A 19,736-nucleotide genomic window follows, 5' to 3' on the forward strand; every position below is an offset into this window, starting at 1 on the left:
GTCTGAAATCATCCAAATGATTCTAGTGAAGGTGCATAATAGAATGAAAACACAGTGGAGCACTTCCTGTATTACCACGTGACATCACATTTAAAGTTATCATGTTTAATAGAAGAACTCAGCCTGTTTTACAATCCAGACCTCAAAAATTCAAGTTGAACACTTTCTCTCTTTTTGTTCATGTACAACCAGAGGCAAAACCAGTAAAAATGGAATATCCAAATATATAAGAGTGCTGAAAAATCACATTTAAATCTGGAGTCATCCCCAAACTACAGAATTACTACAATACAATAACAATACATAACAACTGTTCCATGAGTCACAGATTTCTGCAGATCTGTGGAGATTCTGCTGAGTCGACACAGACAGGTGGCACCTGACACCCACAACATACATAGATACTGTCTTTCCAAAGGAAATTCAAGAATTCCAAAATGTCAAAGAAAACAAATGAGATGGAGATGTCTGTGTCTGCTACGCTAACGCTAACACCATAATAAATATTATCTATATTATATATACATACATATTATATATATATTATAATAATAATGCTCCAAACTGATGCAATCTACATATAAACTATCAAATAGTCTTTATTTTACTTAACAGATTACAGAGTAGATACTTTAATAGATTGTTTATTTCATATTTTATTCTTTTAATAAACATTAGCATTAGTTTTGAGACACGGTGAGTTAGCTAGCATGCTGCTGCACAGAGTCGATCATCTCATCATAATTTCTCCAGTGAACACTTGTTGGCCTACAACAAGCTCAGAGTAGAGCTGCTGCTCCTTAACCAGAGGAGCGGCTGAGGAGGCTCGGGCACCTGGTGCTGGTGTTGGGAGATGTTCTGGACACGTCCCACAGGAGGAGGCCCCGGGGAGACCCAGGACACCCTGGAGGGACTGTGACTCTTTTACCCCTGGAGGAGCTGGGGAAGTGTCTGGGGTGAGGGAAGTCTGGGTAACACTATGATAATAACAACACTTAACTCATAATGAACACATGGTTTATTAAGAAGAATTCAGGTTTAGTCATTTAGTCGTTTATCATTTATTTATCATTTATATTTGTGCTTTTTGTTTTATATTGTGATGTGTGAGATTCTGTGTCCAAATCATTTCACTTGTGGATCAATAAAGTCAAACGAATTCATTACTTAATTAAAACCCAAACCCTTAGTCCAAACCTGAACCCCTGACACAAAGTTATTAATCCTGAATCTTCTCAATAAACGATTTGCTCATTATGAATGAAGTCTTTGTTCAGGTTTTATTAAGGCTAATAAAAGTGATGATTATAAAGTGGTACCAGAGTCTAAACATGCCTGATCAGACTTCTGTTCTCTCCTCGTCCTCAGCTGAAGCAGAAGAAAATGGATACAAGCTTCATAACCAGGGCAGACACTAGGACTGATGTCGAGAGGGTTTCTCCACTTTGGCGTACAGACTCTCTACAGTCTGGTCTGGAGCAGCAGGAGCAGGAGCAGCAGCAGGAGCAGCAGCAGGAGCAGCAGCAGCAGCAGCAGCAGCAGGAGCAGCAGGAGCAGCAGCAGGAGCAGCAGCAGGAGCAGGAGCAGTGTGGGGTCCCACCAAACTGTACATGGAGGACGGACAATCCTCTGAAGAGATGCGTGTGCTCGGATCAGGCGGCTCAGCCTACGACAGAAAAAAGTTATAGTAGTTTGAGTAGGTTTTGAAGAAAGGATTATCACAAACAATGAAACATGTTATCCTTTTTCATAAAACTATAAAAAGTACAAATTAAACCTCACCTCAGCATAAATCGTATTTTCTGCCACATGTTTATTGTTCGACCTGACAAATAAATTCAGTAACATTTTAAGTACTGTTACATCATGTCATTAGAATCTGTAGGTAAAATCTGAATCACTTACTGTGTTGTTTTTTTGCAATACAGTACAATGGCTACAAATATAAACAGCGCTCCAATCACAACACAAATAAGTGCAATTATCCAGTCTGGTACAGGTTGAGGTTTGGGATCTGTAGAGAAAAGAGCACATGACATGGATCAGTCAGAACATCAGGTATCATTCAGTTACATTAGTGATATAAAACAGGACTGTAGCCATGGGATGGTAAAGACATTATGTTCATTACTCTGTTAAAGGGCCCATATTACACCTTTATTTCTTATCTACCTTTATAATGTAGTTTCCTCAACAAAACAGACCTGGAGTTATGTTTTGTTTCATTTACATGTTTAACACACAAACCCTGCAGATTCACACTGAGTTCTTCTCTCAAACAGAAACTTGCCAGTCTCTACTGAACTAAAGGTCAAAGGTAACTGTTAACTTGAACATTACCACTTCATGACATCACAGGGTCATGGGAGATGTAGACAGACTAATAAAGAAGAAAAAAAAAACTGTTAAAGAAACATGTGTGAGTGAAAACAAAACATAACTCCAGGCAGGGACGGACCAGTAATCTGTGTGTTCTGGAAAAGTCCAGAGCGACTGTCCGATCTAGAGATTGTTGGCTGTACTAACAGCAGAGGGCGCTAATATAATAATTTGCCCATTTGTCAAGCATAAACTGCACAGGCTTAAAAGGCGACAAAGAAGAGTGGGTCACTCAGTGGTTTCAACACATTCAAAGACGTAGAACAGAAAATGTAAGGAGAAAGGAGGATGAGAAAAAGTTAAAGACAAAAAAGCAAAGTCACTTTGAAATAAAACAGCAAAATGCAAAAAGCTTACAGAGCTTTCTGCCAGCAGCAGAGCGACTGCCAGCAGCAGCAGTAATGTCAGAGATGATGATGATGAAGGAGTTAGTGGAAATGCACTGGAGGAAGAGGAGGTACCTGTAAGTAAGAAGGACATAAAAGAGCAGGTTATGTTTAGGCTTGACCCCCTCTCACTGTCAGATTCTGTTAACTGGACTTCACGCTCAATGATGAGAAATATTGTGTGGCTTATTGCTGTTAAAACTGAACTACCAAACTAAAAAAAAAATCATAAACATAAAAATCTATAAATCTATAAATAAGCAAGCACACAAAATGCTCATGTTTTTTCCCTTGTGTGCAGCAACAATATTTATTATTATTATTATTTCTGCGTCTAACCCAGCAAAAGTGCAGCACAGCCTAATGCAGACTCTTACACAAACTCACCAGCCTATTATATGTGATGGGATCTAGGAAAAACCTACACATAGAGGAATTTAACATTTTTGAGATCTTGATACCACATGAAATCATATTTCAAGCTGATTCCTGTTTTCTTCAATTATTTCATTATTGATTTATTGAAATTATTCATTGTTATTTATTTTATTAATTAATAATGAATCAGGGTTGGCCTATTTGTGGGGAAAAAGTCCAGGGCTGTTTTTTGGTCCCAGGTATGTTTTTGATTAGATAACAACATTATAACATGACCACAAACTCACAAGAGTCAAGTTTGTGTAATACTGGACCATTAAGAGAAAAGCTCAGTGTGCACCAACCCACCGTCTACCACCTCTCAGAGGTTTGTACTGTCGCTCTGTGTCTTGTCTCATTCAACATAAATCCAAACACATTTCCTGCACTCTTTAGAAGACTATAAAGTGCACTCATTCACAGACAGATTTAGACATGCTGCCTGAGGTGAAAAAAAATCAGCTTAACTCCAAGAAAACTGCATTTCTGTAAAAAAAATATCCAATTCGACTGTGACACAAGTATTTATCAACTAATAATCACACAAGTTTTTGTCAAGCTGGATCTCATGTGAACGGACTGGATTATTCAGCTTTTGTCTGAGATGTGAAAAATGTCAGATGTGCTTGTCTTATATTGAGCTGTTAACCTGTTCCCACCTACATCATTTTGGCATGTGCACAATAGTAATACATACCCAAATGTCATAGCTTATAAAAAAAAAAAAAAAACCTTAGAACCTACATGCTTGTGTGATGCATCATTTTAAAGTTTAGGCCTTCTAGTTTCTGTAGATATGCATATGAAGACTGTGAGTGCTGCCTAACCTACAGTACAGTCAATTAAAAATGTCTAAACATTGTATTTTTTTGCTTCGGAAAAAAATTTGAATAAAATAAAGGCTCTAGCTTGGGCATACTTCATACTAGGCGTTTGTTACTCACTACACTCACTGTTCAAGTTGTTGGCAACAACTGTGTAGAATTTGTTGGCAACAACTGTGTAGATCTCTTGGACTAAGGGTTTTGATGCTGTGAGCCTTTGTGTATACAAAATGGCAATTCGGCACAAGAGTGCCAAATTTGCGCCAAAAATAAATAAATAATAATATAATAATAATAATAATTATTATTATTATTATTATAGTAGTAGTAGTAGTAGTAGTCTATTTATTATTATTATTATTATTATTATTATTATTATTATTATTATTATTATTAGCTTTAGGCATGTTTTCTCAAGAAAAAAAATAAAACTAAAAGAAGCCAAAATTGTCTTCTCTGTATCTCTCTGCTGTGCATGTAAACACAGCGCCTGTATTAGAGACTGTCTGCATGTCCCACCCACCGTTGGAAAGCTCTGGTGATAGGCTGAAACAATATGTCAATCACTTTCTGGACGAACCAATGACTGAAGAGGATTCCCGCAAACAAAATGATGACGCGTGCGTAAAACCAGGAAGTAGATAGGTGCGCGTCGGTTCAGCGGCTTGTCCCAGCTACACCAAACCTCGGACAACTCCCAGGATGGTCTCATTTTGAAGACAAGAGTGTGAGGAAAACAAGCGTACACAAAGGGGCCAAGAGAAGCGAAAGTCAGACGAGGGAGAAGGCTCGAAAACAAAACATTCATCTATTTTTACAGACGTGGTTTTTCTGGATTATTTACCCACATGGAATTATTTTATGGAAAAAACAACTTGATATTCTTTTTCTGTGGATTGTTGCGGATTTATTGAGTACAATTTATCCTGGATTGAACGCGTTTTGGACCGACAGAACCGGCTCAAAGGTAAGAAACGCGTATCTCCTTTTTTGATTATGATGTGGATTTTTAAGTTATCGCGTTTTGGGCTCGTTGTGCAGCATAAAATAAATGATATGGTTGTTTTATTGAGAAATTAAGCTTTCAAAAGATGTATGGCAAGGCAGTAGTGAAAACAATAATGAAGGTGAAAATACTGCTCTTTTGTTGCAAAATCGCCCTCCCGCGGGCGGGTGGGTGGTAAGACCAACAATAAAAATGTAATGCTTGCATCTTTCCACCATAACAATTTATTTAATACTGTTTTATTCATTAAACCAGAGCTTCTATCTGCTTCATTCAGTCGTGTTGTGTCCAGTTAAACACCTGTTTCTGTGCGCTGTTGTTTTTCTGACTCTCCCAGTGCATTGTGGTCTATATTGACCTGTGTAGTGACCAGTGCTGGACACTACTTTTCAAGGTGCATTGTGGGAAATTTTGAGTGCACTACTTTTTCACCTGCTGGACATTCGGACAACACTGAAAACAACGTGACCCCTGAATAGTGTTCTGAGTAGGGAATAGTGTGGACACATTCAGACAGAACTGTGTCCTTTGAGGGATGATGATGTTCTCCAGATAAAACAGACTGCCCACAGCGCCCCCTACTGCTGGCTTCATACAACAGGTGGATAGGTGTGCACTGAGCTTAAGCTGCTGTTTCTTTTGAATGTTCAAACCTCCACAAAATGGCATCAATGAAAGAGAAAAAAAAAAGAAACCCGTGAATAAAAACAGAAATGGCTCATTACCAGGCTTTGGACACACTGACTGTATGGCTCTGGTGTCATTGGTCCAGCTCACGTGGTTGCTATGGTTACAGATGATTGACTGGTCAGACAGGTAAAGGTGCAGAGAAGAGGCGTGTCCAGAGGGGGAGGTGTGTCCAGGTGTTTGTGGTGTTTGCTCCTCACATCTGGAGTTGTGTGTGTCACAGGTGAAAGAGCGGCTGATGTTGTAGAGTTCAGTTGTGCAGCTCACAGTGAAGTTACACGACTCTGAGCTGTTGGACACAGAGGACACACTCAGCTCCACTGGAGACACTGGGTCTGTGGAAACAACATGGAACCAGTCACATTTACATAAACATAATTGTGATTATTTTAGATGTGTGTTTGTACTCACCTTCAACTGTGACCTCAAATGTGGCGATTGTTTCTTCTTTAGCATCTCCAGACACCACAGCTGAGTAGGTCCCAGTGTCTCTGAGTTGGACATTTTTCAGAATCAGAGACAGATTCTGAGGGAAGAACTCCACTCTGTCTTCTGTACTTAGAACCTGGGTGGGTTTGTCTCCAGTCAGTCTTACTATATTGTTGGTGGTATTGAATTTCCAATAAAATATATCTGATCCTATTTGACTCTCTGGGACATGCAAATGAAGATCGTGGTTGGTCTGTATGAATATTTGTTGTGAACTGGAACCTGAGAAAACAAGTGGAAAAAACAAGTGAAAGGTTTTTAAAAGAAAATATGAGATATTTTTCTAATTTTGCATATCAAATGGAAAGCAGAGACATTTTTCTAACTCTTTATTTTTCATATTTTAAGTTTAACATGTGGGGTGTGTCTTTGGTGCAGACACATGAATAGTTTCCTCTAGCAACTGCAAACAAAAAAGAATAATTAAAATAAAAACAAGCAAAGTCTTACAGTTGTGATAAACTCCACTGTTCCCATTTGTTCTTACATTTTTCTTGTTGCAGCCTGATACTAAAAGTGATTCTCTTCATCTTAAAGGTGCACTGTGTAACTTTTCTGGTAGAGGGCCGCCAGTTACTTGTCTCCATGGAGATGTTTTTGCTTTGTCTCTAATATTCCAAAGTACGGCATTAAACTGTTCAATCTCCATAGAAACAAGCAGGTCACCAGGTCAATTTACGTGTGAGATCTGTGAGGAGGCGACCCCACTCACAGTCAGAATACATGTTTTTAAAGGTATTTTTAGCAACAAAATCTCATATAAGTTTAATATCATACTGTGGAACATTACAGTCAAAGCCATAGCATCTCCATGGTAGCGGTACCCCAACCTGAAAAATTACACAGTGCATCTTTAAGTAAGAATTATAGAACCTGGAGCTGTGGGTTCTGCAGTCTGAACACACTGCTCCTCGATGTTTAAATGTCAGGTACAAAGTAAATATTCAGCGGAGTTGTAGACATTTATATTTGTTTTTAAACTGTAGACGCTCTTTCACATTTTAGACGTGTTTTTGAGCTTTTATGAAAGAAAAGGTCATTACTGCAACATTGACACTAATTCTGAAAATTCTGGCCCTCTGTATCAAACCACTCATGCACTGCTGGGATGTGTGGATTAAGACATTTCCAGTTATAGAAATGTTATTTATCTTTTCACCCATTATGTGTCATTCTCCAGTTTGAGTCAGAGCCACATTTGTGATGTATGTACACGCCCAGATCTTCTGCTCAAACACTTGACACTTTATACACCAACACATACATGAACTTTATGTAATATGCTATTTCTGTTATTATTATTATTATTTAATGTAAGTTAAATTTAAGCCTACACTGAAAGTATTTGGGGCTGGGCCACAATAGCTCAGTTGGCAGAGCATTTGTCCACTGATCCAAAAGTGGGTAGTTTGAATCCTGCTCTTGACATAAAAAAAACAAACAAAAAAAACATAATTGGGAAAGTGGTCAGATCCACTGATCCACAGGTTGACGGCGCAATTCTAGTCCCACAGATGAATGTTGTCAACTTCACTGATTTCTAACTTTAAAAAAAAATTGGGTAACAATTACTCAGTAAATTCATGACAGTTAATGGTGGTGGTAAGTACATTTGGGTCCGGTCAAGTGGTAACGGAGGGAAACGGGCAGATTTTTGACATTCAAATGTCTCTTATTCAGAAACTAGAGGGACTATTGAAATAAGTAAAGTATCAGAATGTAGGAAAGAGTTACACTCCAACAGGGTCAAGTTAAACCTGTGATATTCTTTCAAGTTGTTGACAAAAAATTTAAAAAAAACTCATGTTGGTAACAGAGGGAATGAAATATGCAGCACTTTTTGGGCAATAAATCCAAACAGTGATAACTCTTGGTTCTCACTTCCATATCCTTAACAAACTGGTTTGAATATTTGCTTCATATAGTTTTCTACCATATGGTACAAGATTAGGTTGAAAAACCTCTTACTTTTTGAGTCATGAGATTTTTTATGAAGAAAGGTCATGGTAACGGAGGGAAAAGTAACGGAGGGAAAATTGTTCAAGCAAGTAGAAGGTGCAGGATTTTGCATAATTTGTCACTTTTTTCTTCTGAAAACTTTAATATTACTTCAAAATGAAAGAAAACTATTTCTATAAAATATGTCAGTCCTTCCAAGCAAATTTTTATCATTTTAAATAATATTTTTTTGAAAAATCATGTACCTCCATCAACAGTTCAAAGATCGAATAATGATGAAATACATCCATTTATTTACATGATTAACTTTTCCTTAAGAACCAATATTTATATATATGAACTGCTTCTCAGCAGGGGTAAGAGCTATGATCAGTACTAAAAATGTGGCTGAAAATTTCTCAACAAAATGGGGCTAACCACACCACCACAGAATGCTAAATGACACTCACAGAATATCACACGGCTATACAGAGCTTGGCAGAGATGACAGGGAAGCCAACCCTGTCTCGGATGCCAACAAGAAGGAAAGAGAGAGATGTAGTGGCTTCAACACCTCACACCTGCACATGTTTAGCATGGCTACGAGATGACTAGTAAATTCCCAATGCTCGTCATGTCCATTCAAACACTGTCAAGGTAATATAATGAACCAAAACAACAAACTGCAAACTTGAAACATAAATGTATTCATGATATTAAACTATACTCGCCATTCATTTCAAAGACTTCACTCATATGTTTTTTAAAATCTGAGTTTATTCTCAAAATATTGTACGTTTTTACAGATCATGCTAAAAACAGAGACCACCTTAACCTAATACAAAACCATAATTACTTCCACTGAGTGTGGAGTGACTGAATAATGAACTGTAAAGCCCTTTGGGTATCTTGAAAGGCGCTATATAAATGCTATCAATCAATCAATCAATCAATTATGAAAACAACACACTATGTATGGAATAATTCAGGGAGAATGCAGTAGAAAGTGTTTACTATATGAACTGTTTTCTCTCCGTTACCTTTGCCAGTAACGGAGGGAAAAAATAGGATAATTAATAAAACAATATATAGAAACAGAATTCATTAGACTGCTGCAGGAAATGCTTAGTAGTATCAATATCCTTGCTTTTAGAAAGTTTCATGATGAAATATAAAGTTTAACACATGTAAAATAAAAAAAAAAACATAATTTTTCGGTAACAGAGGGAAAATTAACGGAGGGAAAATTACCATTTTTAGACTTGTAAAAAAACAGGTTTTACCAGATACTAACACTTAATAGTTTTCATTTTCATACGTATACTACCTAGAGATGTAGATTAGTCAAAGATGAAGCTTAAAAGTTAACCTGAAGAGGATTTGCAGGTCTTTGAAATTTGGGAAATAATTTTTGTTCAAGGCCTAAAAATTGCACGTGACATGATCTGTTTAAAACATATGTAACTTTAGAACCAAAAATGGTACAGAAAAAAGGTCAACAGTTTCATAAACTAGAGCACATATGTATCTGTTCAATACATTTTTATATCAGATGCATTAACTTGAATTTTTGGCCTGGCTTTTTACTTCTGCTTGACCAGGCCCATTTTATTTAATACTGACAAGTAAATTGTACCTGATATTACATCAGTCAAATGTACTTAAAAAGTGCTGGTGCAAATTGTTACGAGGATTTGTTCTACTGTAAGTATTTCTAAAAATAAACGTTAACTGATGGATCAAATGTTGAACTTTTTCTGATTAGTAAAATCATGAAAATAAAGCATGACTGACGCAAATTCTGCAAATGACTTAAATTGGGGAATGACAAGGAGAGACCCAGACCCACAGTAGTTCTAGTTGAAATGCTCTGTCCATATGGAACACAGGAACAACTTGAGGACAAAATATATGGCTGTAGTTTGCTTCCACTTCTCCACATTGCCTCCAACAGTTTATTGATTAGGTGAAATATTTTTCCTGGACTGGTGTTTTGAAAATCTTAACCAAATTCTTCCATATTATTAAGTTTTCAATTTTGTCTCACAGCAGATTTTCTATTCCTGCTCTTTTTCCATATTTATTTCACATGACAGTATATTCCCTTTTCTTTGTTGCAGCCCTCTGTACAGTGTTTGTCTTTTGTTTGTTTACCATTTTTTAAAATCCAGAGAAAATGTGATGTAATTTGTTTGGCTTTTTAGTTCAGTTGGGAGATTGTTCCACTCCTTTATAGCAATAAAATAATAATAATAATAATAATGCCTTGTACTTGTAACGCACTTTTCAGGCTTGTCAAAGCCTGAAAAGCTGCAAATGCCAATGCAAATGCTCTCCTGTTTTGAGTTTTGAAGATGTCAACAGAATAAAGCCCTTCACACAGGCTTCATTTTACCTGGGCTCCCCTGGTAAATTGTAATAATTACGAACATTCTAGTCCCAATTTTATACAACCTATATAACAGACTATATAACAGAAGATTTGTTTATAGTAAGCGTCTTTCAAAACTTTGTGTATCCACTGACTTCTGTTATAATCTCATTATTTGCGCCGCCCTCTCAAAATCCAGGTAAAAATAATTTTGACTTCTATTTCATTTCTCTGCAATAAACCAAACGCAATTCTAGGACAGTCACACTGAGCAAAACCAGAATTTTATATGTATAAATTGGCATCTAAAGGGTTGATTATTTATGGTAATGTATGGACTCAATGTGTCCCCTTCAGGGAAAAAATGTAAAAAATAATCTTCTTTTAAAAATATCAGCATTTGATGAATTTCAGGTTGATAAAACTGGCATTTTATTTGCAATTCCAATATTGTATTTTAAAGAGAACCACCAAAAAAAATAAATAAATAATAAAATAAATAAAATTAAATCAAATCAAATTCACAATTTTAGGGCAGTGTAAAGACCTAAATACACAGTTCATACAAAACACTCCCAAGTTAAAGGTGCATTAAGTCACTTTTTTGGTGGTGCTTGTCTCCATAGAGATGTTATTGCTTTGCCTGGAATGTTCCACAGTATATCATTAAATATATCAATCCTGCATTTACATTACAGATGTCTGAATCTTGAAAACCGTGCGTTGTCACTGTGTGAGGGGTGTTGTCTCGTAACTTGAACTCATGTCACTTGCTTCTTTACGTGGAGAAAACTCGGTTTAATGTCATATTGTAAAACATATTATGAAAAGACATAACATGGACACGCACCAAAAAAGAGTTTCAAAAAGTTTTTAAAGAGTGTTTGAAGGCTGTTTTCTCTAGTCAAACTGTGAACTAAGAAGCACACAAACATTTACACGTGGTGGATAAGCCTTTTGTATAATCCTGTCACAACTCTGACATCTGAACATGAAACTACTACATTCATATGAATAAATATTATTTAACTTACCTTTGGTTATAAGAGAGCAGAGAAAGAAACATAAACCAACAATGTGGCCTCCCATGATGAACTGAAGCACTGAGACGGTTATGAGGAAGTAGTGGGGAACAACTGTGGGCAAAAGTGTGACATCACAATGAAAAAAAAAAAAAAACACATGACACAAAAATAATGACTTTTTATTAAATTTGTGTAAAATTAAAAAGCTTAAGTCTTCCTATCATTAAAATGTACAAAAATACACATATTAAACTGGTCAGTCCTGTCTTTATCTTTATCAAACATACTTTACATAACACACACACACACACACACACACACACACACACACACACTGTAGTGTTAGTTACAAAAATGTATTTACAAACCAATGGAAATATGCACAAAATAATACTTAAAATAATTACTAAAAGTTATTTATTCATTCAAGTTAATTTCCATGTGAGACCAAACTAATATAATTGACAATAAGTTATAGTTTGAAATAAAGTACAGTGTAAAGGACTCATATGGTGTTAGACCAAAGTTATTAGTAAAAAGAAAAACAAAAAACTTTTGTTCAGATGATTGAACTTCCTCACATATACTTCTCCTTTAAGGCTCTCGCTGTGTGATGCAGTTTCGCCGTTTTCAGTATTCTGACAGTCTTCTGTCACAGCTGACTCATCTATAGAACAATTATAACATTAACAAAATAATAGATTTAACGTATCAACAAATTACAGTATTTAAGTCAAAAAAGAAAGATGAAGAAGTCCTGTGTAGGTTTAAGATTTCAAATAGCTTCTTTTTTTTTTTTTTTTTTTTATAAATAAGATAATGAACAGAACCGTTGATAACTGGGTTGGCCCTACAGAGATGAGGTCCTGAAACTCAACAAGTGGTGTGAAACTGACAACTTGGTACTGAACATCACCAAGACTAAGGAACTCATCCTGGACTTTCGGCAGAACAGAGCCACCCCTGCCCCCTGTACATCAACGGCCAAAGTGTGGAGCGAGTGGAGACCTTCAAATTCCTTGGGGTTCACATCTCTGCAGATCTCTCCTGGTCAGTCAACACCTCAGCACTGGTCAAAAAAGGCCCAGCAGCGGCTACACTTCCTGAGGTGTTCAGGAAGGAGCAACTAAACACAAGCTGCTGGTGACCTTCTATTGTTCCACTATTGGTCACCTGCTGACCTCTGCTGTGACAGTGTGGCACTCTAGCTGCACAGAGGCTGACAGGAAGTGTCTGCAGAGGGTGACCAACACTGCACAAGACATTATTGGCTGCCTTCTGCCTTCCTTAAGAACATTATACAACTCTCACTGTCTCAGCAGAGCGAGGAAAATCATTAAGGACAATACACACCCTGGACTCCACCTGTTCAACCTGTTGCCTTCTGGCAGGAGCTTCAGGTCAATTCCAGCTTGGACCAACAGACTCAGGGACAGTTTCTTCCCCAAAGCTGTCACCATGTCACCACTTAATGAGAACTGTTGATTTGTTTTATTTATTATTAATTTATACACTTTGATGGAGCAGCTCTGAATTTCATTAAACTATTGTATAATGACAATAAAGACTTTCTATTCTATTCTATTCTATTCTATAAAGGGTAACATTGTCTGAGCCCAACATGCACAAGTAACATATCTGAGATTAGATTTTATTGCACATGACATCACAACATTTTATAGACCAATAATATTTAATACAGATGGGGGAAAGCTAATATGTTTATTGTTAAAATGTAGGTTTTTGTGGTATTTCCTATGATATTTCCCATGAGAATACCATATAATCAGTAGAAAATAAGAATTGCTCTTGCCCCCATCTGGTAGTTGAGGAGGAGGGCTGTTCTTACTCCTATTTTAATCCATTTAGTTTAATCTACAACATTACCAGAACATGCCTGTGTAATAATCTTAATCTCAAATCAAAACAAAAGATCAATACATGTTTGCATTTTGCTCAGGTAGTACAAAAGAACAAGCTGAAGTAAACCTAATATTTTCTCTAGTATTTAGTAAGTAATAGTAGTAGTAGTAGAAGTAATCAAGATCTCTCTGACTCAGCCGACACCAACCTCCTCACTCCCCTCATCAGAACAAAGCACTGGACCTTGGGGGACCGAGCCTTCACTGCCATCGCCCCCTTATCTCTGGAACTCACTCCCACAATCCCTCAGGAACTCGGACTCACTGCAGTACTTCAAATCACCACTTTGCCCCATGATTCACTTTGCTTTCTACAGTGTTGCTTCCTATTTGTTTGTGAAGAGTCTTTATGTCTCCAAAAAATGCTATATAAGTCTGAGGTATTATTATTATTATTATTATTATTATTATTATTATTATTATTATTATTATTTAGCTCATTATATTCTCACGTGCCTCTTAACCTTACGTCAGTATACACAGGGCGCCCGTCACAGCAGCTTTGCTTTGTAGCCTGCTGCTGATTTCTATGTGCTGCTGTGTATGGAGTTAATATGACCGTGTCCTAACATCTTACTGCTCTTCTCCAGTGAACCACAGCTCACCTCTGCCACAGATCTAATTACCCAGAAGCCCTATTTATAAACCTGTCTCTTCTCTCAACTCTTCTGTCCCACCCCCATGTGTCCTGTTTGTCTTCAGCCTGAAGACACCACCATCTACAGACACCATCTCTACTCCGTTATATTATTATGTCACACGTCAGTAAATACTGAATTGATATTTTGCAGATGATGTTATTAACAGTCCCTGTGGGTGTGATGCTAACTGTAAGCATGCTCTGTCTGAGACTTTGTTAGACTTTAATCTCATCTTTATTTTAATGTAATCTGACCTGAAAGACTGACTGACTGATTGACTGAGCTGACAGACAGGTGATGTTTTGATGATTTGTGATGTTAAATCAGTCCCTCTCATATAACATTACAGTTACAGTTACAGTTACATTACATTACAGTTACATTACAGTTACATTACAGTTACATTACAGTTACATTACAGTTACAGTTACATTACAGTTACATTACAGTTAGTCTCTCTCAGCGTTTTGTTGATAATCACACTCAACACTTAAACAGGACCATGAACACAGAATGTGTTGTTAAATTTCATTTTGTACTTTTTCTTAAGTTTTCAGATGATCTTAAATTTTATATGGTGTTATGCATGGTGTCTCCATGGTAACTGATGAACATTGCGCCAATACACATACATGTAGAAGACCCCCAGGGTGACGTCACTGCAAAATATCAATACCTCTGTTGTGGTGTGGTCCTCACTAGTGAAGTGTGAAGTGTGAAGTGAAAGTCTTGAAAAAAGTGTTCTGTAGACACGGACATGAGATAAGTACAAACAGCAGATAGTATGGAGTAATCTAGTGAGGAGAGAACCATTATAACATGGTTAAATTGTCATGAAAAGTGGATTTTGCATAATTTTGTTCTGTGTAACTTTTAAACCTGCTTGTCTCCATGGAGCTGTTATTGTTGCCTTGAATGTTTCACAGTATGGCATTAAACTTGTATATTTCAATGAATGGAAACAAGCCACGAATGCCACCGAGCCAAGTTACAGGTCAGATCTGTGGAGAGGTAGGCCCGCTCACAGTAACAACGTATGTTTTAATTGTATTCTGTACTTGAGTAGTAGTAAGACAGTTACATTTAATATCATCCAACATCCAACATCCAGTCAAAGCAGCATTTCCATGGAAACTATTAGTGGCAGGCACAGTGCATAGTTTTTTCTTCATGAAGTCTCTAGTCCTTTTCTATTACAGACACCTCTCCTGCTCACACATTACTGATGCGCACACTGAGCCGGCGGCCATGTTCCTCCCCCTTGTCCCTGTAACTCTGCTCCAGTCGGATCTTCTCGGTTTCGGTTCCCTCGGAAATCGTCCCGCCCCCGTTGCTCTGGAAACTGCCAGGCTTTTTGAAGATTGGCGTTGTTTTCGTTTTAGCCACTTTGTCGAAGAAGGCAAAATCGGCCACGTATTTGCCGTTGGGGCAGAGGGAGACCACGGGTGGAAACTCGTAGCCCCAGAGGATCTCATCAGGGAGGTAGGACGTACGGACCTGACAGGTTGCTGAGGTCGATTCCACTGTGGCGTTCATAATCACCAACAGCTCGAAGTCAGACAGCTCTGGGTCTGTCCAGCCGCCCCCTGCTGGACACAAGAGAGCGTGACAACAGCCACATTTAAAGGAGCTGCAGATGATTTTTACTGGGTAAAATAACTAAAAGAGTTCAATAGTGTTTGCAGTTGTCCAAAGTTATTCCAAGCATCCTAATTATTCACAGTGATGAGTTCATAAAAGCTAATGCTAACAACAACTAGCATTCAAACAGCACACTTCCTGAACGCTTTATAATTAGATGCTAACAGAACACACCAGATAACTGTAAAGGAGAAATTCAATTCTGTAAACTGGACAAAAGTTTTTTGATTGAATACATTTTGCAGCTCATCCAAGCTGTTTAAACGATGAGCTGCAAAACATATTTGATCAAAAAACTTTTGTCCAGTTGACAGAATTGAACTTTTCCTTTGCTATGGATCCTACCAGGACGACAAACACAACACAACAGACACAATATATCCACCCGAGGTTCATAGCGTGTCGTCTATATCACGTCGGAAGTGGAAGCCTAGAGCTGAGAGTCTTGCCCAAGGACACGACAGCATTCACCTGTGTGAGGTGGAATCACACCACCAACCTGTGGGTCTGCGGATCTGATGCTCATTTACATGGACAGTCTGCTGTAATAATAGATTTTCTTTGGGTGTTTTGTGGAGTGGGTAAGACTGTTTTTAGTAGCAGGATAACTATGACCATTGACATGCACTAGTCTAGCACCAGCGACCTCTGCAAATACAAGAACTGGATGGAATATTTAAAAAAGTGTCTCCACACGTCTCCAACACTCTGGCTCACTAGAAAATGAGGCCCTATATTCAAAATTCTGAACTGTCCCTTTAATAAAAGAAACAAGTGCTGATTCCTGTGTTAGAGTTGACGTCACCATAAACATCATCACAACAAAGAACCACTGAGCTGTCGCCACATCACACCAACAACATGAGGATTATTTTCATTTGTACCAAAATGATGCTGCCAAATCCTACATGTTACAGCGATAAAGAAAATAAAATTGGGGAACTGTTTTCAAGCACAGGGATTCTTTTCAGTCTCCCACAGTTCAGATGGGCGTGATTGACAGGTAGATTAACCAATCAGGGACACACATGGCTCATATCAAAACAAACATGGCTGTTTATGAAGAAAAAAGAAAGGAACAATATCACGGACGACTGAAAATTTTATTTGTATTTGAGACGTCCTTTATAATGTGAATAAATATCGTGAAAAATATTGAGCTCAAAATTGACCTTTGACCCTTACTTGTCAGTTCCTGTACTCTGCCTTTGTATCAGGAGACAAAAATAATCAGTCATGCAAAAGCAAAAGGCAGAAACAGTGTATGTTTTGTTTGTGATTTAGTTCATAAATATATTTTATTTTAAAATCCAACCTCTCACCTCCTGCTTTTTGTTGCGGCCTTTACACAGGGTCTAAACACATTAAATAAATATACTTCTGTGTTCAGTTATACTTCAATTATCTTGAATGTGAAAGTATTTGGTGTATTTATTCATACTACACAGTAAAGTCACTTGTGTCAAACTGTTTCACTGTGTAAGTGTCGCTGCATGATTCTGATCAGCACTAAACAGGAAACCCAAAACTCTTCTAGATCATTTCAAACAAACANTAAAACATATGTAACTTTAGAACCAAAAATGGTACAGAAAAAAGGTCAACAGTTTCATAAACTAGAGCACATATGTATCTGTTCAATACATTTTTATATCAGATGCATTAACTTGAATTTTTGGCCTGGCTGTTTACTTCTGCTTGACCAGGCCCATTTTATTTAATACTGACAAGTAAATTGTACCTGATATTACATCAGTCAAATGTACTTAAAAAGTGCTGGTGCAAATTGTTACGAGGATTTGTTCTACTGTAAGTATTTCTAAAAATAAACGTTAACTGATGGATCAAATGTTGAACTTTTTCTGATTAGTAAAATCATGAAAATAAAGCATGACTGACGCAAATTCTGCAAATGACTTAAATTGGGGAATGACAAGGAGAGACCCAGACCCACAGTAGTTCTAGTTGAAATGCTCTGTCCATATGGAACACAGGAACAACTTGAGGACAAAATATATGGCTGTAGTTTGCTTCCACTTCTCCACATTGCCTCCAACAGTTTATTGATTAGGTGAAATATTTTTCCTGGACTGGTGTTTTTGAAAATCTTAACCAAATTCTTCCATATTATTAAGTTTTCAATTTTGTCTCACAGCAGATTTTCTATTCCTGCTCTTTTTCCATATTTATTTCACATGACAGTATATTCCCTTTTCTTTGTTGCAGCCCTCTGTACAGTGTTTGTCTTTTGTTTGTTTACCATTTTTTTAAATCCAGAGAAAATGTGATGTAATTTGTTTGGCTTTTTAGTTCAGTTGGGAGATTGTTCCACTCCTTTATAGCAATAAAATAATAATAATAATAATAATGCCTTGTACTTGTAATGCACTTTTCAGGCTTGTCAAAGCCTGAAAAGCTGCAAATGCCAATGCAAATGCTCTCCTGTTTTGAGTTTTGAAGATGTCAACAGAATAAAGCCCTTCACACAGGCTTCATTTTACCTGGGCTCCCCTGGTAAATTGTAATAATTACGAACATTCTAGTCCCAATTTTATACAACCTATATAACAGACTATATAACAGAAGATTTGTTTATAGTAAGCGTCTTTCAAAACTTTGTGTATCCACTGACTTCTGTTATAATCTCATTATTTGCGCCGCCCTCTCAAAATCCAGGTAAAAATAATTTTGACTTCTATTTCATTTCTCTGCAATAAACCAAACGCAATTCTAGGACAGTCACACTGAGCAAAACCAGAATTTTATATGTATAAATTGGCATCTAAAGGGTTGATTATTTATGGTAACGTATGGACTCAATGTGTCCCCTTCAGGGAAAAAATGTAAAAAATAATCTTCTTTTAAAAATATCAGCATTTGATGAATTTCAGGTTGATAAAACTGGCCTTTTATTTGCAATTCCAATATTGTATTTTAAAGAGAACCACCAAAAAAAATAAATAAAATAAATAAAAAATAAAATAAAATCAAATCAAATTCACAATTTTAGGGCAGTGTAAAGACCTAAATACACAGTTCATACAAAACACTCCCAAGTTAAAGGTGCATTAAGTCACTTTTTTGGTGGTGCTTGTCTCCATAGAGATGTTATTGCTTTGCCTGGAATGTTCCACAGTATATCATTAAATATATCAATCCTGCATTTACATTACAGATGTCTGAATCTTGAAAACCGTGCGTTGTCACTGTGTGAGGGGTGTTGTCTCGTAACTTGAACTCATGTCACTTGCTTCTTTACGTGGAGAAAACTCGGTTTAATGTCATATTGTAAAACATATTATGAAAAGACATAACATGGACACGCACCAAAAAAGAGTTTCAAAAAGTTTTTAAAGAGTGTTTGAAGGCTGTTTTCTCTAGTCAAACTGTGAACTAAGAAGCACACAAACATTTACACGTGGTGGATAAGCCTTTTGTATAATCCTGTCACAACTCTGACATCTGAACATGAAACTACTACATTCATATGAATAAATATTATTTAACTTACCTTTGGTTATAAGAGAGCAGAGAAAGAAACATAAACCAACAATGTGGCCTCCCATGATGAACTGAAGACCTGTGAGTGTTATGAGGAAGTAGTGGGGAACAACTGTGGGCAAAAGTGTGACATCACAATGAAAAAAAAAAAAACACATGACACAAAAATAATGACTTTTTATTAAATTTGTGTAAAATTAAAAAGCTTAAGTCATTCCTATCATTAAAATGTACAAAAATACACATATTAAACTGGTCAGTCCTGTCTTTATCTTTATCAAACACACTTTACATAACACACACACACACACACACACACACACACACACTGTAGTGTTAGTTACAAAAATGTATTTACAAACCAATGGAAATATGCACAAAATAATACAAGTTATTTATTCATTCAAGTTAATTTCCATGTGAGACCAAACTAATATAATTGACAATAAGTTATAGTTTGAAATAAAGTACAGTGTAAAGGACTCATATGGTGTTAGACCAAAGTTATT

General features: G+C 36.8%; 1 protein-coding gene across 5 annotated transcripts; it reads right to left on the reverse strand.

Annotated features, from left to right (window-relative positions):
* Window positions 1-84: 84 nt before the first annotated feature.
* On the reverse strand, window positions 85-19,339 carry LOC129407355 (SLAM family member 5-like). 5 transcript variants are annotated; one of them, XM_055148138.1, is made up of 7 exons: window positions 11,532-11,650; window positions 6,111-6,410; window positions 5,738-6,034; window positions 1,906-2,014; window positions 1,783-1,825; window positions 1,577-1,666; window positions 85-1,483 (listed from the first exon to the last, which is right to left on the reverse strand). In XM_055148138.1, the coding sequence occupies exons 1-7, from the start codon at window positions 11,584-11,586 to the stop codon at window positions 1,415-1,417; spliced, it is 963 nt and encodes a 320-aa protein (XP_055004113.1). In that variant the 5' UTR covers window positions 11,587-11,650; the 3' UTR covers window positions 85-1,414. The 5 variants fall into 5 exon arrangements, with proteins under 5 accessions (XP_055004113.1, XP_055004109.1, XP_055004107.1 ...); XM_055148134.1 differs by lacking the exon at window positions 11,532-11,650 and adding an exon at window positions 19,238-19,339 and having other exon boundaries at window positions 85-1,666; XM_055148132.1 differs by having other exon boundaries at window positions 85-1,666.
* Between the last annotated feature and the right edge of the window lie 397 nt (window positions 19,340-19,736).

This window comes from Boleophthalmus pectinirostris, unplaced genomic scaffold (assembly GCF_026225935.1).
Source record: "Boleophthalmus pectinirostris isolate CB_2022bp ecotype Guang Dong unplaced genomic scaffold, ASM2622593v1 HiC_scaffold_1141, whole genome shotgun sequence".
Taxonomy (NCBI): Eukaryota; Metazoa; Chordata; class Actinopteri; order Gobiiformes; family Gobiidae; genus Boleophthalmus; species Boleophthalmus pectinirostris.

Excerpts from the sequence above, each read along its gene's own strand:
- LOC129407355 (XM_055148134.1), bottom strand. The coding sequence starts at position 19,292 with ATGGGAGGCCACATTGTTGGTTTATGTTTCTTTCTCTGCTCTCTTATA. Across the intron at positions 6,035-6,110 it reads ATTTGAGGTCACAGTTGAAG|ACCCAGTGTCTCCAGTGGAG; the intron begins GTGAGTACAAAC and ends TTGTTTCCACAG. Across the intron at positions 1,826-1,905 it reads TATTGCAAAAAAACAACACA|GTCGAACAATAAACATGTGG; the intron begins GTAAGTGATTCA and ends TTTATTTGTCAG.